At 42.2% G+C, this 24,508-nt stretch overlaps 1 protein-coding gene across 3 annotated transcripts in view; it reads left to right on the forward strand.

Annotated features, from left to right (window-relative positions):
- The first annotated feature begins 228 nt into the window (after nt 1–228).
- The window catches only part of BPNT1 (3'(2'), 5'-bisphosphate nucleotidase 1), a 40,466-nt gene continuing 16,186 nt past the window's right edge, over nt 229–24,508 (forward strand). The window contains exons 1-8 of one of the 3 annotated variants that reach the window (XM_030196015.1): nt 237–353; nt 9,212–9,293; nt 9,909–10,036; nt 17,276–17,380; nt 18,439–18,546; nt 19,231–19,279; nt 21,400–21,491; nt 23,891–24,088. In XM_030196015.1, coding sequence (XP_030051875.1) covers nt 9,917–10,036; nt 17,276–17,380; nt 18,439–18,546; nt 19,231–19,279; nt 21,400–21,491; nt 23,891–24,088 — 672 coding nt within the window. In that variant the 5' untranslated portion in view covers nt 237–353; nt 9,212–9,293; nt 9,909–9,916. Of the gene's footprint in view, nt 354–9,211; nt 9,294–9,908; nt 10,037–17,275; nt 17,381–18,438; nt 18,547–19,230; nt 19,280–21,399; nt 21,492–23,890; nt 24,089–24,508 lie in introns of all 3 variants that reach the window. The other 2 variants (XM_030196014.1, XM_030196013.1) reach the window with 2 other exon arrangements.

Below are 24,508 nucleotides of genomic sequence, written 5' to 3' on the forward strand. Positions count from 1 at the left end.
AAGCTCCGCCCTCTATATTCAGCCCAGATGGGATAGGCTCATACGTATCGCCCCCCAGTCATTAAATTTCCTTGTTATCTACAAATCGTCCATAACAATTTAAAACCAATGAGTTCCTTCTTGGGCGTTTCCCACAGATCCACATGTACGTATGATCCTCAGAGGGCCTAGGAAGGAACCCGGGATTGGAGAGTGAGTGTGGGCGGGACTGTGACGTCAGAGGTAGATGGGTTCTTTCGAGGTCTGAGCTGCAGTGCTAGTGACTGAGTTCTGCTTTTGGCTCTGACTCCGGTTTACAGTTGCTGAACTTGTGGGTTCTGTTGCTTTCTTTAAAGACTTCAGATCTGTTCTGGGTGAATATATAACGTTTGGTTAGCAATTGCTGTATGCGATATGATGTACAAATATAAATCTTGGCTTTTGGCAGTCGAGGACTCCTTAATCTTCTAATCTACTCAATTTTGTCTGTTTCTGGTGTTGTTGGCTTTATTTTATTTTTTTAATCCCTCCCCCTGCTTACTACTACTACTACTATTTAGCATTTCTATAGCGCTACAAGGCGTACGCAGCGCTGCACAAACATAGAAGAAAGACAGTCCCTGCTCAAAGAGCTTACAATCTAATAGACAAAAAATAAAGTAAGCAAATCAAAACAATGTGTACAGGAAGGAGGAGAGGAGGGTAGGTGGAGGCGAGTGGTTACGAGTCAAAAGCAATGTTAAAGAGGTGGGCTTTCAGTCTAGATTTAAAGGTGGCCAAGGATGGGGCAAGACGTAGGGGCTCAGGAAGTTTATTCCAGGCGTAGGGTGCAGCGAGACAGAAGGCGCGAAGTCTGGCGTTGCTTCACATATTCTTTAGTATTTGCTCAATGCATGGCTGAATTCTGTTGTTGTCTTGGCAGTTGCTACCTTTTCTGTGTTGAGTTTCTCTCCAGTTCATGTTATAACCCCGTTTTTATGAGGTTTTAATCCATCATGTTGTTATTTCATGTTATTTATTTTAGAGTTTGGGATACAGTTATTTTTTTGTTTTCTTGTAGTAATTGTAGTGGGAATATTAACATATTCCACAACTGTGATGAATTTTATAAATAGCATATTATGCCATAATGTGTTCTGTTATTTGAATATTTTTATTGCTTTAATGTTCTGTTGCCTATGTTTGCATTATTTTTGCTGTTCTCTGCCTTGGGTTAATTTTTTTTTTAAAGATGGTTCATAAATTCTAATAAATATTACAGGGTAATTTTATGATTGGGTCTATATTCTATTTATTTATTTATTACATTTGTACCCCGCACTTTTCCTCACATGGCAGGCTCAATGCGCCTTACATAGTAACAAGTAAAAAAGAAAAAAAATAACAAGGTCTTTAAGACGATTGTACAAAATTGTAGAAAACATAATAATGTGGTTGATGAATAAGTAAGAAGTAATAGGAGGGATTAAGTGTAGAAGGGAATGAACGGTAGGGAGATGGGCATAGGAAGGATGGAGAGAAAAATGATGGGGGATGAACATAAGGAGAATAGGAGATATGGTCGATGTATGTGCCAACTTTCCTTCACAGAATATTAATATAACTAGGATATTCACACTGAGGTATGAGCACTTACACTAGCTCTATGGCTTGGCCTAAGTTGCATCTGAATGCTGGAGATGTAGTGTTTTATAAGTTTCTTGTATAAGTAAGGATTCTGCCCAGGCTCCACTGATGTGTATGTCAGGGAGACCAGATCTTTTGACAATGTGCTGTAAAGGAGACTAGAGATTTGGTAGACAAGCTGGTCAGGTGTTGCACAGGACAGACGCAGAAACTTGTGTCTTAGTCCCTGGTCCATTTAAACATCATAGCACTGGTTTGCTGCGGAGGAGGACAAAGACATGGGACACTAACTGGTCACCGTCAGGCACTGGGCTCGACAGACCTGGATGTTTCGTTCTTAGCTCTTTAGTCCTTTGCTGTGCACACCCTGATTTTAGGGTCTTCTTTGGAGCATTGATGGAGCGATGGAGGGAGTGTGTTGGACTCTTTGCTACTGCTTCAGTGATACTGTGAGACCGTGAGTCCTTTAGATTGTAAGCTCCTTTGAGCAGGGCGCTGCGTAACCCTAGTAGCACTATAGAAATGTTAAATAGTAGTAGTAGTTTTTATATCTGTCTTTTTTAAAGCTGTTTTCTATGGGCACGCAGAAGATGAAACCTTGGGGAATATTGCCTGCCTCAGTGGGGCTCAAGATCCCATGGATAGGCACGTTGTGCTAGTAATAGTGACTGTGTTGGGTTGACTTGTCCCATATCCAGTGTATATTTACACCAGGAAGCTTTATCTCTAAATTCAAAAGAACACACACCTCCTTCCCTGCCAGCTACATCTTTCTCTCTGGACATTAGTGTGCAGTAAATACTCTGCATCTTATTTCTTACCTATGGGCCACATGGCACTTTGCACATGCTAATGTCAGTTAAGCTTAGTGCACACTTAGTAAAAGGGCATATTAAGCAGGTTTCTTTATCTGATACAAGGACTGCTGTTGTGAAGTTGAGTCCATGCTCTGGAGCTCCGTATCTTAGTTTTTTGGAGAAACTGTTGTGAAATTTACTAATGTGGACTCTAACTTTTCCATGCACATGGGTGTTATATCTTTCATTTGCTCTAACTTGGAACAGGATAAAAATTGTATTACTGGTGTCATTGGATCTTTCTTAATTCGGCTTCTTGTACGCTTTGCTGCTATTGGCCTTTCTGGTTCAGTGTTTGCTTGGTTTCGATCCTGTTTTTCTCAGAGGCAATATAGGGTTGCTTCGGAGGCTGAGACTTTTGATCTGTATCAAACTTTTTGTGAAGTACCTCAGGACTCTGTTTTGGCTCCAATGCTTTTTAACTTCTATCATTCCTCTCAGGACTCTCTCATCTGTGCGGTGCACCTTAGGGATAACTATGTTTATATATATGAATGACATTCAGTTGCCTTGTACAGTGGATCCTACTTCGTTGACTTCTATTCATGTTCTTAATTATAAACTAGATATTATCGCTGCTTGCTTACATAATCATAAATTGAATCTTAGTGTTGATGAAACACAAGCTATGCTTTTTTTTTTCTAGGAAGCAGGCCTTTTCAGTTTATTTGTCCGCTTCTTCTTGATGGGTCTCCGATTCCTTTTGTTTCTACTTTGAAACTTCTGGGTGTGACCTTTGATAAGTTATGCTTTCATCCTCATGTTTCATCAGTGGTACATTGTTGCTTTTTTAAACTGAAGCTTATTTGCTCTGTGTGGTCATGTTTGGATATGTCAGCTCTTCATATCTTTCTTAATTCCTAGGTTAGGGAGTTTGAATTATGGTGCCAGTCTGATTAAGATTAAAAGGTTACAATTGATGCAGAATAATGCAGTCAGATTGCTCTTGGGCCGGTCATTGGGACCATGCTACCCCACTTTTAAAAGCTGAGCATTGGGTCCTTATTACGATGAGGATAAAGTTCAAAATTTTGTGTCTTGTTTAAAACATTCAGGTGACTGGTCTGCCCTTCTTTTTGTCTTGGCTTCTTCATCCCTTCGCTCTGGGACAGACTTTCCATTCTTCTTAGCAGAATTTGTTGTTGGTTCCTACATTGAAACAGTTTCATCTTATGTTGTTCGTAATTATGTTTTTGAGGTAGTTGGGCCCATATTGTGGAATGCTTTGCCACAATATTTGAGGCTAGAGACTTTATATGCTAAATTTAAGGTAGGTCTTAAGACCTATTCTACACTGGAAAAGATTTTTTATTTTCCAGCGCAGGAGGGGCATGCCCATAGTGAGAGAGTAAGCATGCTAGTTGGGAAGAGTGGGCACATTACCATGTGCTACCCAATTAGCGCGGAAACCCTTACTGCCTCCTAAATAAGTGGCGGTAAGGGCTTCTACGGTAATGGCCACACGCCAATGTGGAAATAGCGCTTGGCCATTACAAGAAACAAAAATGTGGCCATTTTGTGCTAAAGATGACTGCAGGTAGTGTGGGCCACCTTTTAGCGCACCTAAGTAAAAGGACTCCTTAGTTACTTGAGAATAAGTTATCTAATTGTTATATTCCTAGTAATGATCCCTGAGGAGGGAGAAGGGAAAAAGGATGTTTTGAAGCCTAAAGATAATATAGATGATTCAAGAATTTTTGAAGATTCATAGGAGTTAAACCAATTTCTGTTCCATTTTGGAATGTATATTGTTAAAAAATTACTAATATTTGTGTAACTCTGCCTTTATTTTTGAAAAATCAATTTTAAAAAATTTGAAAAAAATTATGTATACTCCCTGTTAAAATATGTATATTCTACTTGTAATATAGGTGCTTTCTAAGATATACACGTAGTTACAGAATAGCGCATTGGTGGAATTTTAACATTTACATGAGTATGTGCCATTATTCCAAGGTAATATTTACCAAACTGCGGTAAAAAGTAACCTTAGCATGTCCTTATGTGGGTCTTTCCCACGCGCTAAGACCCATTTTTACCACAGCAGTAAAATGGCCGCATTTTCTCCTTTTTAAATTAAATGGCCACGCGCTAATTTTCTTATTAGTGTGTGGCCATCAAACATATAAATGGCAAGAGGCGTACTCACTCGCAAATGCGCAGTAGAGACCCTCTCTTTCCCGCCCCCGTGTCGATACGTGATGACGGGGGCGTGACAGAGAGGGAACCTGCGCACCTGCGAGGGAACCGCCGGAACGCAGCACACAGCTCATCTGAGCTGCCGTTGGCCTTCCTTACCTGCCTGTGTCCCGCCCTCACTGACGTTACGTCACATGAGGGCGGAACACACGCAGAGAAGAAGGAAGGCCGACAGCAGCTCACATGAGCTGTGTGCTGCGTTCCGGTGGTTGGAATAGTGAAGCCAGGTACCCGGCCCGGGTGGAGGGGTGGCGGAGGGGACTCCGGGGGGGGGGGGGCGGCGGCGGCGACTCCGGGGGGGAGGGGTGGCGGCGACCTATCCGGGGGGGGGCCTTTCAAATCCCCCCTCTTTCCTTTACTAGCCCGTTTTCACGGGCTCAACGGCTAGTTAACACACAAGCCCCAACCGCCGCCTATTTTGTAGGCAGTAAGGGCTTATGCTCTAATCAGTTAGGGTGGCAATGTAGCTGCACTAACTGATTAGCGAACATGCCTACTCTTTGCTCCCAACCTGTCCCCAGCACTAAAAAACAAGATCTCTTTTTTTTTTTTTTACCATCGGAAGTGTGCTACCGTGGGACACGCGAGTCTTTTTTGTGCTGCGTAAAGCATGTGTTAGTGTTTACTGCAGTTTAGTAAAAGACCTCCTAAGCATTTATATGTATACTTCATAGAATTACCCCAATATGTTCTGATGGCTGTTGGAACCTGGGATACTCTTTGCCCTAACCTCGGCTCTTAGATTTCAGAGCCCAAGATATGTTTGAGGAAATAAACACATAGCACAGGTTACAGCTATAATTAAAGTCAGCTTCAGGAGAGGCTGTCACGCAGCCGCAAAATCCAGCAGCTTTGCTAGATAAGTCTCTGATACTCTCCTTTAACTGAGCTGCTTTTATTACCAAACTTCAGAATACAGATTTAATTCTTTGGCATGATAACATAATTGGCAAGCAGCATACTTTTTATTTTCCTTTTCCTTTCTCAGGCCCTGTGTGTTCCATCAATAGGTACACCATATCTTGTTGGCCCGTGTACATCCTTTTTTTGGTTACACTTCAGACAATTTTTCTCTTAATTTCAGGCTAAAGTTTTAAGGCGTTTTTATTAGTACATTTGGTTCAACAGGCAATTAGCCTAAGGCAAGCATTCACACTTCATAGTCTTCAAGGCCACTGTTTTCAGTCTCAGAAAAGCTTTACCTTCCTTCATTATATGACTGACACACAGACTTCCATTTCTCCTTATCCCCTGCTAGACCCCAGCTCTTTCCTGAGTTCCCTTCAGGGTCTCTACAACAGTTCCATGCCTGTCCCTCATCAATTCCCATCTCTAACCTGCTTGTTGAAAACTAGAGTTTTTAAAATGGGTTTACCTGGTTAACATGTTTAACGTGAATACATACATTCAGATGACATGCAGGGCCTTTGGGGGACCTCTTTCTATATCTTTTGCTGTCCACTGCGGGCCCTAATGTAGCCCAAACAAGGCTGGATCACATGTGCAACCCTGGAGAGAAGGGGACATGGCAATGTTGAGAAAAATAATTTATTCACCACATTATTTAAAATAGGGCCTATTTTAAATAAGGTGATGAATAACTTATTTTTCTCAGCATTGCCATTGGCGATTCGCATCTTTTTTTTCTATTCCATACTGGATCTTGAGAATCGCCTGTCTATTTGTTTTCTTGGAGAAGTGGACATGGACATGGAAAAGGTAATTTTGTGTGATCATCTCAAATGTATTTATAAGTTCTTAGGTCTTAGCTCTATACGATGGATATGATGGCTGGAACAACTTGGGTGGTTTGGACAGCAGTGTAGCTTCTTTTTCCAGCTTGATGTTAGAAGGAGCTGATATATAGGGCTCCTAGTAATTCATACAGACTCTTTAAACTATTGATATTGGTACTTCATGTTCTTGCTGAAGGAATGCCTGCTTATTTTAAAGACAGATTGAACACATCCTGGTTTTTAAAGACCTGTACTGGCTCCCAGTAATTCACAAAGAGGAGTATTTTCAAAGCATTTAGGCTTACAAAGTTATACCTGTGGAACTTTGTAAGCCTCTAAGTATTGTTATGCTGTTAACAAAATTGTAAGTTTTAGGTTAACTGTACCTGCAGTATACCACCTTTGGTGAATCTCTTCATAAAGGCAGTTAATATATCCCAATAAATAAATTTAAAAAAGTGAGCCTCATAGTATCTTATAAACTATTGATATTTTCATGTCTTTGATGAAAAAAACACTCGATTATCTTCAGGATGGTACAGATACCCCCGGATGCTATATATGGCACCTTGAGTTGCGTGCGTAAAATGGGGTGCATGCAACTTAATTGAATAATGAGTCAATCAGTGCTCATATTTGGGTGATAAGCAATTAGCACTAATTAGCATTAATTACAATTTATTCATGCATCTTTTTAGGTGTATTCTATAAAGAAGCGTGTGTAAATTCTAGTCCATGGATCCGAAAAGAGGGCGTGGCCATTGGAGGAAAATGGGCAGTCAGGGGTGTTCCTGCAATTTATGTGTGCTGTTATAGAATTATGAGGATCTTCACGGGGATTTACACCAGGTTTTCATTGGTGTAAATGGTTGCATCTAAATGTAGTCACAGTTCCTGCTATTTTTTTTAGGCACCATTTATAGAATCTAGTCCATAGGGGGGTAATTTTTATGTCATTTTCACACGTTGACATGTTAGCACCTGCAGCAGTTTGCCAGTGGCCATGTACAGGAGTGAATGCTGGGTGGCTTATGCGTAGAGTTCACAAGTACATGCATAGTTATTAAAATGCAGTAATTTATGTACATATTTAAATAATGTTGGTTCAGATATTGATACCTGCTCTCAAGTAGGCATAATTTTTGCTATTTTGTTAGTATTTACTAAAGCTACCTGGACACCTATATGTGTCTTAAAACAGTGTCTAAGTAAGTGCTTACTTGCCCTCTTAAACCGGGCACCTCCTTGTAAAATTACCCTCCAGTTCTCCAGTTAGAGTTGCTTTGGTCCCAGCACGATCAGTATCTCAATTGGCTACTAGGAAGTGTGCATTTTCCTGTGTAGCTCCTCACCTATGGCATTCTACACCCAAAGAGGATTGTACCTTCTAGAATTATCTAACATTTCTTAAATTTTGGAAAGCCTGGTGCTTTGTGAGAGCTTTTGATAATTTGTGGGATATAGGTTGATCTGGATGGCATGGGGCCTGTTTACAAAGACTCACTAGCGTTCTTTAGCGCATGCTGTGTAGATGCCCACAATATTCCTATGGGTGCCTACACAGTGCGTGCTAGTTTTTAGTGCACACTGAAGAACGCTAGCGTGTCTTTGTAAACGGGGCCCCTAATATTTATTTTTATTAGGATTTATTTACTGCCTTTCTGAATAAATTCACCTAAGGCAGCGTAGGCAGCCATAAGTAATTACAGCAGTAAAAATATTCAAATAGCAATTTACAGTGTCAGTGTAACACTGTTAACTTGAATTATTTACCACATTAGCATATGCTATTGGTAAACTACCGATTATGTAAAGGGAACATGTGGGGGTTCCTTTTCATTTCTATATTTTTGTGTTTATTTAAAAAAATTATTTTCCGTACTATCCTTTGTTCTAGGCAGATTACAACATTAACATAAACATACATAGTCCAAAGCAACAAACCGATACATCAAAACACCTTACAGAAATATAGAAGACCAGTAATCAACCATCAGAAGCAATTTTTCAAATAATTCTTTGAGTTTTATATTTAGCACAGTTCACCAATATTTTATGAAATAAAAACATTTTTAATTGACTTCTTAAAATAATAATAATAAAAAAACAATGAGTCCATTTGGCGTAATTCTACTGGTAGACTATCCCATAATTTAGGGCCAGCTATTTGAAATATAGAAGAGTGAAGCCCCAATAGACCAACAGTCCGAAAAGTTGGCACATCTAATACATTTTTATCAGCAGATCTCAGTCATCATGTAGGTTTACAGATCCTCAAAGTAGATGACAATGCAGATGGAGCAGCATCTTAAAAATCAATGTTAATAATATGATTTGGTGTTTTTTATGTTGCTTCCCTTATGGAAAAACCATCGAGCTGATCATTGCTCAGGAAACTTAGTAGCTGAATATTTCTGGTCAGAAGGCAGTCTCCGTTTAGAAATGGGAATGGGGTAACTTCTGGGAATGTTTTGGGGGATCAACCTGCAGCCCGTTCTGTTCAGTTTATTCATAATGGATGTGGCAAAGGGGTTATTAGAAAAGGTCTTTTTGCAGATGATAATGAAGAACATCAGATTGGACTTTCTCTGAGGACAGTAATATTAGCTACACATGGAGTGATGTTCCTGATGGAGGGGAGCCCTAGTATGGACGCTGGCCAGCATTCTAGTTTTCCAGAAACTTTTGGCCTAACCATGCATGTATGCATGCCTTCCTGCAAGTCTCAATTGCACGGCACCAGCAGTTGCTTTCTTACCACGAAGCTGAGAGGACATTTCGTTTGTGTTCTCCAACATGGTTTTTCTCTTGCAGAGGTGTGATCTATGAGCGCCTGGGGTAAACACAGAGTCTTGCATTTGAGGCGCAGGAACTCAGAATAACAGATGCTGCAGGGGTGAGGTGCTGATGTGTACCATACAGAAGAGAGATCTGAAGCAAGTTTATGTTCCACAGTTTGCCTGGTTATTTACATCTTGCCATGAATGTAATTCAGTTTAAGAAGTTGCTGAAGATTTGTTTGTTTTGTGACATATCTGCTGGTGTAACAGCAGTAAAGGCCTTGTGCAGTTTTTTTTTTTTTTTATATATGACACTGAGTTTGTATAAATCTTGATGGATGTTTTATTGTAATCTGCCTAGTGTTTAGGTGGAATATAAATTTATAAAATGAATTATTAATAATAAGTAAATTTCTGACTTCTGGTGGTGGGATTTGTTCTTCAAAGGTTTCAGTTAACCCCGCTGGTATGCAGGCAGCATTGGGCTGGATCAAGAATCGCTAAATTAAGAGTGCGCCTCTTGAGTTTCCATGCATACATTCACGTAACCTTAATCACTTAAAGCTGTTTGCACTAAATATTCATTCTTATATATTTATCGGGTGGCCAGAGCAAACCTTTTCCTCCTTTAAAAAGGGAACTGTTTGCTTAAAGCTGTTAAATTCCTTCTCTATTCAGGGAATGCATCTGGTGTTACTGGGACTGCTAAGGTCATTCTTCTTCCCTTCCAGGTCTAGCCATGTCCTCCACTCCGGCGCTGTTGATGCGACTGGTGGCTTCTGCATATGCGATTGCAGAGAGAGCTGGAACAATCGTCCGAAAGGTGATGAGTGGCGGAGACCTGGGCATAGTGGAAAAGGTACTGAAAGCTAATCTTTACTCTGACTTCAGCGCTGAAAGTTGATTGTACATGAACTAGTAAAGATAACAAGTTGATTCTAATGCAACCCTGTTTTACCCTTCAGGCTGGGCCACCAGCAAAGCTCCCCAGGTCAGGTACTCTGGACTAGGATTCACAAAACAGGTTGTACTTCAGATGAGATGAGTGCAGACCAGGGCCAAAGAAAATCTCCAATAGTCTAAAGGGTATTCCCATCCTGGTGGGATGCAAGAGTCCGCTTTCAAATAATGACCAACAGTCTCAATAGATGGACTTCATACTTTCTTTTTCTGGATCAACATCAAACAATTCATAAACCAACCCCCATTTTTTTTTCAATTCAAATGCATAAGAGGCCAAAGTCGCATCCGATTTAATGTCCGTTATATATCTGCCTATCTCGGATTAGGGATCCTCTGGCTAGCTGGCAAGGTCTTGCCAGGAGTGGGACTCCTCTGGACCCACATCCATCCCACCTGGGATTTTTTTTTCCACCAGGCACTCCTTGTTTTATTGTGGTTCCCCTTGACAGAGCCCCCATTCAGACCCCCTCTGCCTCCTGACAGAGGTTTCAGCATCCAGCCACGCCAGAATCCACCTCTTCCGTTTCAGGATTCCCCCTCCCCCCTCAATATGTGGGGTCTTGGTAGGGATAAGGCAACTAAAGACCCTGATCCACTATTCAGTCCCTTTTATCCATTTCTCTGTCCTGCCTTCGGAGGCTGAGTTCCCCCTGTATCCACCCACCAGGCCGGATTTACCAGCCCCCATTCCCATAGTGACCCCAGAAAATCCTCCCACCTTCTGCTTGTGTTGCGGTCCAGTCAGTAAGGCTCTGGCATGGACCGCCAATCACAGAGGAAGGTGAGTCCAAAGCCCCTAGCCCAAGGACTATGGGCGACCAACAAACCCCGGAGGTGTTCACCCGACCAACCGCCTTTTCCCAGGAGTTGAGCCCCTGGGTGCTGGCGGCCAGCGGGACTTGCCACTACCAGGAGGAAGGACAAAATCGGAGGGACCGGAACAATGTACCAGATGCCAGGACCGGGAAAAGGGAAGAACACTGAACGCAATCACGCTACCCGGAGCACTGAAAGGTCAGTAGGAACTCACAGTAGAAAACAGCGACTTAGACAGGAACTTGCTGAGGAAATGTTCTAGAGACAAGGACAGGAACTCACTGTAGAAAAGGTTGACGGCTAGACAGACATTCACAGAAGGAATACTCTGGATACTTGTGCATGAATCCACTGTAGACAGCACTGACTGCCAGACAGAAACTCACTGAAGAAATGTCCCGGAAGCTTGGGCTTGAATTCGCTGTAGAAAATGTTGACAGCTAGACAAACACTCACTGAAGTAATGTTCTGGAAGCTGCAGGAGGCATTGAGAGCCAGGTAAGGTTTCACTGAAGAACAGGTCTGGAGGCTTGGACTGGAATTCACTATAGGCAAATAGGCAATACTGACAGCCAGACCGATGCTCACTGAAGAAAAACTCTGGAAACTGGGACATGAGTTTCCTGCAGGAGACGCTGACAAGCAAGACAAGGATTCACTGAGGAAAAGCTCTCTGAAGGCTTGGGCAGGAGTCAGCAGTGCCAAAGGAGGAATGCTGTTGCTGAAACGCAGAGTGTACTGAGAAAGAGGGATTAAAGGGACGCAGTGAGAGGAACACGCTGAAGTGACAGTGTGGCGAGGAGAAATCCTGATGTCAGATGCGTGGCAGCGCATAACAACACCACGCATCGAGAACAGTGCTGCATTGCCCTGCCGCACGGGAACAACAGACTCCACCACCACCACCAGCCTCTTGCCTACACGCTTCCAGAACATCACCAGGTAGGAAGTGCAACAACCTGCAGCAGAGCCATTTTCCTGGGACACCACACTAAAAAGAATATCAAAGACCGCTGCATGAAAAGTTTGTCAAAAAGGTTGATAAAAATGAGTCTAACAACGCACAACTGTTTCCTTTCTGTAGATGTCGTGTACCCACCTTTTCCTTTTCCATTCATCTTCTTAGAAGAGGGATTCTCTGACGACAAGCAGACTTATTAATTCTCACAAGTGGGTGACGCCGACCTGCATCGACCAGTCCAGAATTTACAAAAGTTTAATGAGAGCTTTGTGGAGGGCAAGACACACTACACCATGTATGCGTGAGTGCCTTCATGCCCACCGCGGTAACGCGGTCTCCTTGGTTCTTTTTCTACCACAGTGAGGAGAGAGCTTATTTATTTACAGTCTTTTCACATTGCTCGGTCCTAGAGAGCTTTTTCTGTGCCTTTTGGCTATTTTTTTTCCATCTTTTATTGTGTTCCTGTTGTAGAACCTCTGTCTTTTCATTTTCCGTTAAGTTTCTAGTTGTTCGGTTTTAAGTTTCATTTCATTTTTTGTCACAGCTTTTATGCCTTGACTTTGGCTGGGAACTTTCCCTTTCTTTTTTTTGCTGTGCCTTGTTCCTTTTTCAGGCACCATCGCTTCGTTTAATATAGCCAAGGAAGTTTTTTTCCTTCCATGTCCACAGAGGTTCCCAGTGTCTTCAAGCGCTGTAACCGGTGCAATTGGACAGTCTCTGGGAAAGACGCCCATTCTTGGTATTTACATTGTCTTGTGCCCAACCATAGCCCCACTAACTGTGTTTTCTGTATTTGTTCGCATGAAGAAGAGAACCCAGGTTTTCAGAGACTCTCAACGAGAGAGGATTTTTGGAGCCAAGTCCGGTTCGAGCATCGCATCGAGAGTATCGGTAAGCATGGCTGCTGCTAGACCCTTAGATGCTGGGAGCAATAAAGCATCAAGGGATCTCCAGGTGTGCAGGGCCCCCGGGACCGTCCATTGTCGGACCTGATCCCGAGACGACGTCCTCATCAGCATCGAGGAGCCTCAGTGATGCTCTTTGGGCAAAGGTCAAGCAGCATCGTCCTCGCTTGCCCTTGATGCATGGTGCTGGTAGCTGTGGGGCGTCAAAGGATTCGGCACCTAAGAAGCGTCGTGCCGGGAGGACCGCTCCCCCTCCGTACTGGAGGTGCTGATGTGTTGGTCTCCCAGCAGCCAAGACCCTGCTCCTGTATCGACCCCGGAAGTTCTGCAACCTGCACCTGAGCCGGCACCCTAGCTTTTCCTGGTGTCTGCCCTCGATGAGCGCATCTGGGCCTTGCTCCCTAAGCTGCTGGATGGCCTCATGCAAAGGTGTACATTGGCATCGGGGGTGCTTGCGCCTACCCTGCCTCCCATTGCGGCCCTGCTTGGCCCTCAACCTGCGATGCGGCTTCTGACACAGATGCTGCATACAACCCAGTGTTGACTGCCACCCAAGCTGGCACTCCCTCGATGTTTGTGGAGGAAACTTTGCCAGAGTCGAGGCAGGAGCCGACTTCTCGAGGACATGGTTCCTCCATGTGGAGGCAGGTTCAGTCTTGACACTCCCATCGGGAGGTATTGTATGACACTGAGGAGGAGTGCACATGGGATCCAGAGGAGGAGTGCACATGAGATTCAGAAGAGGATCCAAGGTATTTTTCCTCGGAAGAGTCCTATGGAATTCCTTCTGAACTCTCCTCTCCACCTGAAAGGAGAAAGTCTCCTCCGGAGAGCCTTTCATTTCCTTCTTTTGCTAAGGAAATAGCTGATGCCATTCCATTTCCTTTGGAAGTGGAGGATGAACCCAGGGCCAAGATGCTCAAGGTCCTGGACTACACATCTCCTCCTAAGGAGGCTGTGACTGCCCCTCTCCACGAGGTACTCAAGGAGGTCCTTGTCAGGAACTAGGAGTTCCCTCTATCGGTCACTGTCATGCCCAAGATGATTGACACCCAGTATCGGCTCCAAAGTGCACCTGGTTTTGAAAGTTCTTAGTTGCCTCCAAATACCATGGTGGTGGAATCCGCTGTCGAAAGAGCCAGGAGTTCCAGGGACTATGCCTCACCACCCCCAGGTAGAGAAGCTAGAACCCTGGATTTTTGGGGGGAGGAAGATGCACCAGATTTAGTGCTTGTCTCCTGAATACAATCATACCAGCTCTTCACAAGCGTCCATTTGCGAAACTCGGTGCACAAGTTGTCCGACCTGGCTGAGACGCTCCCTCTGGAGCAGGCCAAGTCAGTTCGCCAGTTGGTCAAGCAGCAGAAGGTGTGTTGAAAGTTCTTGGTCAGGAGCACTTACGACACTTTTGATGTGGCATCCAGGATCTCTGCTCAGAGTGTAGCAATGCGCAGACTCTCATGGCTGCATGTTTCTGACTTGGAACATTGTGTTCAGCAGAGGTTGTCGGATGCCCCTTGCCTGGGGTGATAACCTTTTTGGAGAGAAGGTTGAGGAGGTCGCAGACCAAATAAAAAAAAACCACACTGATACATCTGTCTCCTGCCGGGTGCCTTCTGCGTCGGCCTTCTCAGCTAGGGGGACTTTTGGCAAGCCAAGGAAGCGTTCCTATTACTATTCTAGGCGTAGGTACAACCCTTTGGCTCGTCAGCCTACTTGGGCTCAACCCTAGCGCGCTCGTTCACGTCAACAGTGTGCGCCAAAGGCTCCTGCTGTTCCCCAGGCAAAGCAAGGGACGAGCTGTTGACTGACTCCAGCAGAGCATAGCTACAGTAAAAGTGTCTGTCCCGGATTCAGGGGCAGGTTAAAATTTTTTCATGGAACGTGGCCTGTTATAATCTCCGACCGATGGGTTCTTCAGATAGTCCTTCTAGAATATTGTACTGCTATGGATTTACAGCCTGCTTCACTGACACAGACTACTCAATAATTACTGTGGATTCTTTTGGATTCATATTAGGTAAATGAGACCTTTATTAGAGGTTCTAAAACCTACAGTGATTAAGATATATACAATGATTAAGCTATATACACACAATGATTAGCTATATAACTAAAAAGAAACAATACCTATCTATAAACAATCATTACATCACTGGTCTCTACATCTAAGCAATGCTAAGAGTTCCTAGGCCAGGAAAAGAAGCAATAATACACTATACACAATCATCACTGGTCCTTACATCATCCAGCTTCTTATCATCAGCTGGGGGGGGCCCTGTTCACAGCAAAAGCCAGGAGTTTCTTTGACCAGGAAACATGGTTCTCTGCACAGTTCGTACATTACAGATGAGCTCCCAATTTCACTGAAAGAAACTCCCCCTTTTTATAAGGCTTAGAACTCGTCTTCAGAGCTAAGGAAAATTACAGGATGCTTCTCTGTTTAGGTAAACGAGCCATACTATGGGAATGTGGTCACATGTTTCCTAGTCCAGGTGGCCAGTCTGAACTCAAAAACAGGCCCCATCTTTCCCTTCACATAACAAATTAATTAGAGCTGTGTCTTCTACATTCCAACGTATTTTCACACAATCAAAGTTAAAGAATCATTTGTAAACATAATTACATCTAATCACAAATACAGACCCCGAGTGCACTGGTCGGTCAAGATAGAGTTGAAAAACAATCTTTGAAATTCACTTCCACTACAGATATGCCCTCAATTGGCTCGCCTAACCTCCAGATTGCCCACTGAGAGCTCATTTGTTCAGCTCGCAGCAGAGGCAGGCAGGTACTTGCCTTCTGAAGGCCCATGCGGTCGAGCCCATTCCACCAGGGGAGGAAGGGTGGAGAATCAATTCCAGGTACTTCCTTGTGCAAAAGAAAACGAGGGGGGGGGGATGCGTCCCATCCTAGACCTAAGGGCCCTGATCAAATTCTTTCTTTGAGAAAAGTTCAGGATGGTTTCCCTGGACATCCTTCTTCCAATGATTCAGGAAAATGATTGGCTATGCTCTCTGGACTTAAAGGATGCATATACTCACATCCTGATACTTCTAGCTCTCCGGAAGTATTTTGACTGGGAACACATCACTTTCAGTACAGCATGTTGCTTTTTGGCCTTGTGTCTAGCGGTAGTTGCAGCATCACTACCCAGACTGGGAGTCCATGTGTTCCCATATCTCGATGATTGGCTGGTGAACAGCACCTCGGAGAAGGGTGCTTAGGAGCCTATACGGATGACTATTCAGGTACTCAAGCTACTAGGTTTCGTTTTTAAACTACCCCATCTCCTCCCTGTCCAGCGATTGGAGTTCATAGGATCCCTGCTCAAGACCTTTTAATGGATTAGATGTGAAGAAGTTTTATGTACTGTAATCCTGGCTGAAAGTCTACCTGATGATTTTTTAATTTGAACTGTTAGTAGAATTACAAGCAAAGATCTCCTGCTCTCTACTGTGATTGTGAATCCATGAATGTACATGGCTTCGGTAGCTTTGAGTCTTGCAGTTGTATATAAGAGATTATATATTTTATTTATTTATGAGTGTGTAGGGACCATTCTGGAATTCCTTGTTTCATAAGGTAAGAAGTGCATTATTAAGTAAAAATATGTAAGTTCTAATGAGATTTGAGTATTGTTGTGCCACATAGGGCAGGGGAAGCTGAGTGAGGGATAAAAACAGTGTTGTAAAACTATGTTTTAGTATTTTGGTTAATTGGGTTGGTATGTAAAAGGGGAAAATATATGCTAATTCTAACTCTTCCTTTTGTTTTTTAAGCTAATAAAGAACATTTTCAAATAAGTTGTCCAGATAAATCAGCCATGGATTTGACAAGCCTAAAAGATCTAGATAAAGATATTTGGAAATCTTCAATTGGCTATGATCAATGAACTTCAGTAGATCTAACCCTTTACGTTTATATATTTTGATTCGAGTTCACAATCTTTTTCATAAACCATTAGGAAAAGCAGCTTTGATGTGCCTGGGAAAATACTGCCACTTAATTGCACAATAGTAGCCTAGTGGTTAGTGCAGTGGACTTTGATGCTGGGGAACTGGGTTTGATTCCTACTGCAGCTCCTTGCGACTCTGGGCAAGTCACTTAACCTTCCATTGCCCTAGGTACAAATAAGTACCTGCATATACTATGTAAACCACTTTGAATGTAGTAGCAAAAGCCACAGAAAGGCGGTATGTCATGTCCCACTCCCTTTCCCCTATCCATATAATGAATGAACATAAAAGGCTAGATTTACTAAAGTGCATTTTCACAATAGCATGTGCTGAATCCAAATAAACAATGTGGTTAACATGTATTTATTAGTAAATAGGTTTCATTGCATAAAATAATACCAATGGAAATAGCACAAAGTAATGCATGTTAGCTCATGGTAACACAGGGGTAACTCTTAGTGAATCTAGCCCAAAGCATTTACTGTGTTTTTCAGACTGGAGCCAATGACCTTCAGACACAGGCTGACCGGCTGGTACAACAGAGTATTTGTGCCTCGCTGGGCCGCAGCTTCCCTCGTGTGACCATCATTGGTGAGGAGGTGAGGAACCACTCTCCATCTGGACTAATATCTTCCATCTGTTCATTCACTTATTTTCAAAGAGACAAATGCCTGCAACAGAATTAAATATCGACTTGAATGGAAAGATAGTGAAATAAACAACAAGAGAGAGAAACCATGGGTTCACCCCCCCCCCCCCCATGTTTCAGATTAAATTGCCTGACACGCATGATAATGAGTCACAGACTTTTGGTTTCCCCCTTCTCCTTTCTCATAGTCCTCATGCCCTGATTGTAGCTGGGTGCTTTAGAAAACGGAAGAGAGAACCTAGGTGACCTATAAGTCATCCTCTTGGATCTTTCTTGATTAAATTGAGGTAGTGGTTTCTTTCTGTCTTTTTTTTTTTTTTTTTTTTTTGTAAATGTTCATGTAAGGTGACAACTTACAACAATGATCAACATTACAAGGTGTCTTCTTGCATCCCTCAAGCCCCACCCACATTACTCTATATCCTCCCTGCTACGAATTATCACTTCAAAGCAGCTATTCAAACCTTGTCCATTCCACAAAGTATGTGCACATCTCCTTAAGCTTTTCATATGAGATGGCCACACATGGGAGTTCTGTTTACTTTTTTCCCAACAGCTTTTGCCATCAGAAGAATACCTTTTTTTTTTTTTTTTAAATGAAGGACTGGGAGTGTGTGTGTATGTATGTGTGTGTGTGGGGGGGGGGGGGGGTGTTCAGGGTTTAGGAATGGGATTTATCATCACAGAAAATTGTTGTCACTTTCTTTTCTGCTTGTGGTTTTATGCCATATTATCTGTTTTGATATCTGTTTATTCCATGTTGTTGCCATGTTAAGTGACTTAATAAAGATATTTAAACAAAATGTAGGACTGTGGGCTGCAGGATTTGGCACTCTCATCACAGACTGAGAACAGTGTTTCTTTGGATACATAGCCATTCATCAGGAGTGACATGAAAACTGATGTGCTGTGCCGTCTTGCATTTTCGGTTCTGGGAACAGAAGCATGTAATCTCCAGCTCTGTTCCCTCTCACGCTTTGCCTGCTGTTTGCATCTCTTCTCATGCAGGACCTGCCTTCTCAGGATGTAGAGGAGGAACTCATTGAAAGTGGCCAGTACGAGGAGATACTGAAGCATCCATGTCCACCACAGTACTCAAGCATTCAAGAGGACCAGGTAAGACCTGTAGATGCCACAGCACAGGAAACTCCAGGGCTACAGGCGAAGGCACCTCCTATACTTGCTTCCACGTTTCTGAAGTGCAGAATCGCACAATAATTGCAGATCTTGCCTCAGACTCAACAGGGAAAAAAGCGCTGCACAAATACTGTCAACATTTTGGGACATGCTGCCTTCTTTTCTTACATGTTAATCTGCAGATGTTAGATGTGAAGAAGGGGGTAAGGGATTCCACAGAGGCTCTGCCCACTACTCTGTGTGCAGTCTAGTACTAAGCTGGTGCCCAGTACACTGGCCTCTTCTACCCTGCCCAGTCATACTGTTTTCATCAGGTTATCTATAGTAAATCTGAGGTGTGGTCATAGTTGGATTCTCTTGAATTCATGATATCTGAGCCTTACCAAGTTTCTGTTTTGGTACTGGGGCATACAAAATCCTATGTGGTCTAAACATGTAATTTTATAATATAGTTTTCTGATCCAAGACAAAACTCATTTGAAAATTATTACAGAAAACCTGCATTAATTTAGAATGCAAAATTAAAATATGACTGACTTTTTTTTTTCATCATTTTCTTGAGCCTGAATCTGTGTGAGTTTCTTATAGATATAAGTAAGTCACTTCTAAAATTCTGTTACAGCTTTTTACGTTCCTAACCATTTCCATCTGAATATATTTCAGATTGTTGTGTGGGTTGACCCGCTGGATGGAACCAAGGAATACACTGAAGGTTGGTCACGTTTTCTGCTTCTTGTGGTTACCAGGTGTACCCTGTCATGGAACACAGAGCCTTATTCAAAACCAGTGAAATGGATCAAACTGCTCAAGAAGTGCTTCCATTATAAAATTAGCCTTCCTTCTGGAAAGTTACATGATTGAGTATGTTTGTTAGTGTACTGGTCATTCATCTGTGGGGACCTCCAAGGCCTTTGGTTTCTCTTCTAGACCAGCGTGGTGAAAACCATAGAGGGTTCACATAGTACTGTCATTTTTTGCACTTATTCCTTCTAGCCCTGTTGCCCAAAGATTCTGGAGAGCCATAGCGGGGTCACATCAGCCTTCCTGGGCTATTTAATGAGGACTATAAAAAAAACGCAGGGGGGCTTTCCCTGGCATTCTAAAGTACTTTGCAGGAAAGTAGTTTGTCCAGAGGTCCCACCAAAAGCACATTGATATTCCCAGCAGGAGGTTAATTTTCAAGATAATGCAAGTACTTGCAGAATCTGCAGGTGCAGTTCTCAAAGGGAAATTATATTCCTTTTGAAAACAGCCTATGGATAAAGCACCTGCAGAGACTTGTGCCTGCTTTTTCTGTAGATGTTTTGAAAAATGGGCAACATGCACCCTATATTCAAAGAAAATGGAGCTGCTAAATGTGAAGGCCCATTCTCTATAAACATTATCGATTCTGGTGGTATTTGATGAAGGGTTCTACAGAGCGCTAAGCCTTCTGTAAAATAGTATGCGGGCACGCAGAAGTGTACTTGTATTTTCTGGCATGCAGTGCGGGAGTAGCCATTTTACAAATATATATACGAGAGAAAATGAGCAGCTCAAACTCAGCCACATCTTTATATAAGGGCTGGCATTTCCACTTGGAAAGTTGTGGTTTCACAGCTTCCATGTGAAGCCGATTCAGTTTACAAAACTATGGAGTTAATTCTATAATTATGTGCTGGTGTAGAAGCCTGTGCTATAAAGAAACATAGTTTTAGTTTTTGTTTATTGCATTTACTATATCTCTAGGCACCCACTTTCCTTTATGGCATACTAGCTTAACAGCATAGGTACACGTGCATGTGCTTGGGCATGAGCTGGTGAAAGTGTGTGTGACATACATTCAGTGAGACCCTGTGGTAAAATAACCTAACTTAACAGTAACCCATGTTGATATCTCCTGTAGGGTTTGGTAAGTTGCGCATGGAAGTATGAGTGGCTCTGCCCACACTCTGCCTATGTGTATGCCCTCCTGTAAAATGTGCACTATGTAAAGGAGGTACATAGTTACACAATAACCCTTAGATGGATTTTTGATATTTACACATGTACCAATATTCTAATCACTTAGGCCTTCAATTGGCATGTAAATGGTAGTGCCTACTTGATGGCATTACCCCTGCATTCTATAAAAGTCACCCAAATTTTGCATGCGATCCTGAGATGCACACACAGATTAATTGGTTAAAGCCAATTAACTGCAATAATTGGGTGCTAATGATCAATTGTTAATTGGCAAAAATTAGGATTTATGTGCGCATCTTGCGCGCTATTCTGTACGGCACAACAACTACATTTTGGAGTTCAGTGAAATTTTGAGCATAATTTTAGGAACTCAGCCTTAGTACATTTTCAGAGGCCAATTTAGGAGCCTGACTGTCAAAGTTAAGAACATAAGCCCTTTAAAAATTAGTTTTAAAAAAATACAGAGCTGTGTGTTGTTGCCTCCCCCAAATTAACCCTACACTGAGAGTGGACAGTTTTCTAACCCCCACTTTGAATGGGCTGTGTTGGCATTGTCGCCCGGCAGCCACTAGTACGGCTTAGTAAAAGGGGTAAGTCTTTCAACTGGGTAGATATTTTCACAAAACATTAGTTTTGAATCATTTGGCATTCTGTTTATTAAGCATTTTTCCCATAAACACAAAATGGGAGCAAAACCATTAGTAAACAGGCCTCTTGCCTTGTTTAGCCACAGAAACCCATTGAATATACACAACCACACCCATGTTAGTGTAATGTTTGGGGGCTTCTTTGTGCAGGCTGCTGTAAAAGATCACATTTGGGTATCCTGAAAGAGTTGAGATGTTGTACTTGTTACTAGGCTCTAGTTGAGTGTGTATGTGTGCACAGGCCTGCTGGACCATGTGACCGTTCTAATTGGAATCGCTTATGAAGGAAAAGCCATTGCAGGAGTAATCAATCAGCCCTACTACAATTATCAGGTACGCAATGGATTTATTTGGGTCTAAATGGAAGCATTATTATTTTGCATTCTAATACTGAGCATAAAGATAGGGTTTCTTTAGTGTGTCTGACTCTGATTCTGTTAGGGAGAGCACTATCAGTACCCAACTCTGCTGGCCTTAAACTGAAATATGAAAAGACATTTACATTTAACATCATTGGAAGGTGTGTCCTGCCAAGTTTTGCTTTTGCCCAGCTCATGTGGCAAGAAATGTATTTTTACTTGGGAATTTTATCCAATCTATTTCAGTTGTGTACACATGTGTCTTGTAATCTTTACATGTCGAAAAAGTAGCAACCAGTAGCCCTAGATAAAAACAACTTTTATTTAAAAAGCAACTTTTGTATTAGAGGGTGGCCCAAACCAGGTTTCTTTGGTTTCAGCTGAAACCAAATCCATGGCCAAAATTCACTGCCTGATTTTGACCAAAACTGAAACTGGTCACTAGGGCCTGCTGCAGCCCCTGCCCCCAAACTAGAACAGCACCATTCCTTCTCCCCCACCCCTACTGGACTTACCGTACCACTGGTGGTCTAGTGGCTAGTCAGGGCAGAAGCAATCCCTCTACTGACAAAATAGCTGCCAAAAGCCCCAGTGGCAGTCCAAGTGGTTTACAGTAATTAATATGAAAATTGGAAAGGAAGGATTGAAACAAATGGAGGCCTAGTTTACATTGATAAGTATAACGTAGGAAGGAAAGGTAGTTATAAATTACTCTATGCCACATCTGGGAGGGAGGTTGTGCAAAGCAGATAGAGAAAGGTCCAAGGTGTATTTCAGCCAGGCTGCCATCAAGGGGGTCAATATTTAGCTGATGGAAGTGAGCGTTTTTGCTCCCTGCCAATGGCGTTATTCCCAGATATTCAAAACCAGGACCTGTGCAGGCTCTGGGTTTGAATGTCCAGTTATTTTTAAGCTGGTTTAAAATATAGCCACTTAAGTCAATATTCAGCACTTAAGCCACCATGGGTTTACCATATAAAAATAGGACAGATTTTTATGTAGTCCCATTTATGTGGTAAACCTAGCTGCTTAAGGGCTGAATATCAGCACTTAAGTGGCCAAGTGCTGACTCTGCTGAATATTAGCTGCTAACCCTGACCAAGCAATTTAACCAGTCAGTGGCTGGCTAAAGCACTTTGAATATTAGGCCCAAGGTTGCCAGACCTCAGTTTACTGACAGGAAAGGCTTGAACAAATAAGTGAACCTTAATCATAGCCTTAACCTTTTTAAAAGAAAGCTGAGCTCAAATTTCAAATGGAAGAGAGCTCCAAAATATAGGAGCAAACATAGCAAAGGTAGATGTCCTAGCTAAGTGTGAATGGACCTGCAAGTGAGTAGGATCTAGAAGTAATTGTTGTGAAAATCAGAGCATATGAGTCAATGTGTATGGGATGAGGGATCTGTAAAGGAATAAACAAAGGCTGGAATGAAAAAATCTGATAAGCTAAAATCAGGATTTTGAAAGTTAAACAAAAGTGAATGGGGTAGCTAGTGTTTTTCTACTAATGGAGGAGTAACACTGTCATATCTTAGCTCTGTGGATTAATTTAACTGTAGAATTTTAAATGAGTTGGAGCCTCCTAAGTTGATATTGTGGCACTCGCTTTATTCAAATCTGATTTCACTTATAATCCATTTAACCAACAAGTTCTAGGCGGAGTACAACAAAGTGAAGCCTTCTTTGAAAGACCGATACATTATCCAAAAATACAGTCAGTATGAGATTATTACATATTCACGGTGTACAGACCAAAAACATCACATCATCAGTGTAATTAAACTATTTTTTTTTTTAAACAAGTTTTTACTAGCCGTCAGTCTGTTCCTCTGCACAAATATAGTTGTATTAAAAGTCTTTTTTAGGCGACATATCAAGCGAGCAGGGATCACTACTGTTTTTCGTTTAGGGAACTGAGAGCTCTGTTCAGGTACTGTTGGTTAGTCCCTTACAATCTGATTTTGTACCTGATGCAATAGAAGATTAAGTGAGTTGCCTGTTTTCACAAGGAGTTGAACCCTGGGTTTTAGACTCCTGCTCTGGTAGGCTGTTCCTCTATGCTTTTCCTAACTGACATAAATCTTGTCTCCACTTGATATCTTCCCTGATTTCTACTATAAGAATCCCAGCCTTCAATAAATAAAAATGCTTCCTTTGGCTCTCCAGTCATACATATGTGATCTTGAAATATACGTATTTATTGATTTGCAGCATACCAATAAATATTCTTTGTGGTTTACAAAACATTATGTAAAAATTATCAATTTTAAACCTAATCAGCAACAAACCGCAAACAAAAGTTGTCAAACTCTTTTTGAAAAGTCATGCGTTGCATCTTTGTGGCTAACTCTAGGCTGCTGTTTTCTCTATCCAGGCAGGAGATAATACGGTGCTGGGAAGGACAATTTGGGGTGTCCTGGGCATTGGTGCCTTTGGATTTCAGCTGAAAGAAGTGCCTGATGGAAAACACATCATCACCACCACCCGATCCCACAGCAACAAGCTGGTAACTGACTGTGTTGCAGCCATGAACCCTGACAAAGTGGTGAGAGTTGGAGGTGCAGGAAATAAGGTACTGAATGGGTATCTGTTCTGAGAATTTCTCTTTCTTTTCTGAATTCCCAGAATATTTATTTATTTGTTACATTTGTATCTCACATTTTCCCACCTATTTGCAGGCTCAATGTGGCTTACGTACTACCGTAAAGGCATTCGCCAAGTCCGGTAGAGAAACAAATACAAGGTGATATTGTGGTCAAACAAAGGTACATGTGTTTCAGATGCAATGGGGATCGAAGAGAGGAAAGGTTATATATATAGTGTCCATTACGAGCTTTTGTTTTGCTGTGTTGCAGAGTGTAGGTATTTATGTTGGGTCGGTGGGGTATTCCTTTTTGAACAGGCTGGTTTTTAGTGATTTCCTGAAATTTAGGTGGTCGTAGGTTGTTTTCACAGCTTTTGGCAGTGCGTTCCATAGTTGTGTGCTTATATA

Source organism: Microcaecilia unicolor, chromosome 3 (assembly GCF_901765095.1).
Source record: "Microcaecilia unicolor chromosome 3, aMicUni1.1, whole genome shotgun sequence".
NCBI lineage: Eukaryota > Metazoa > Chordata > Amphibia > Gymnophiona > Siphonopidae > Microcaecilia > Microcaecilia unicolor.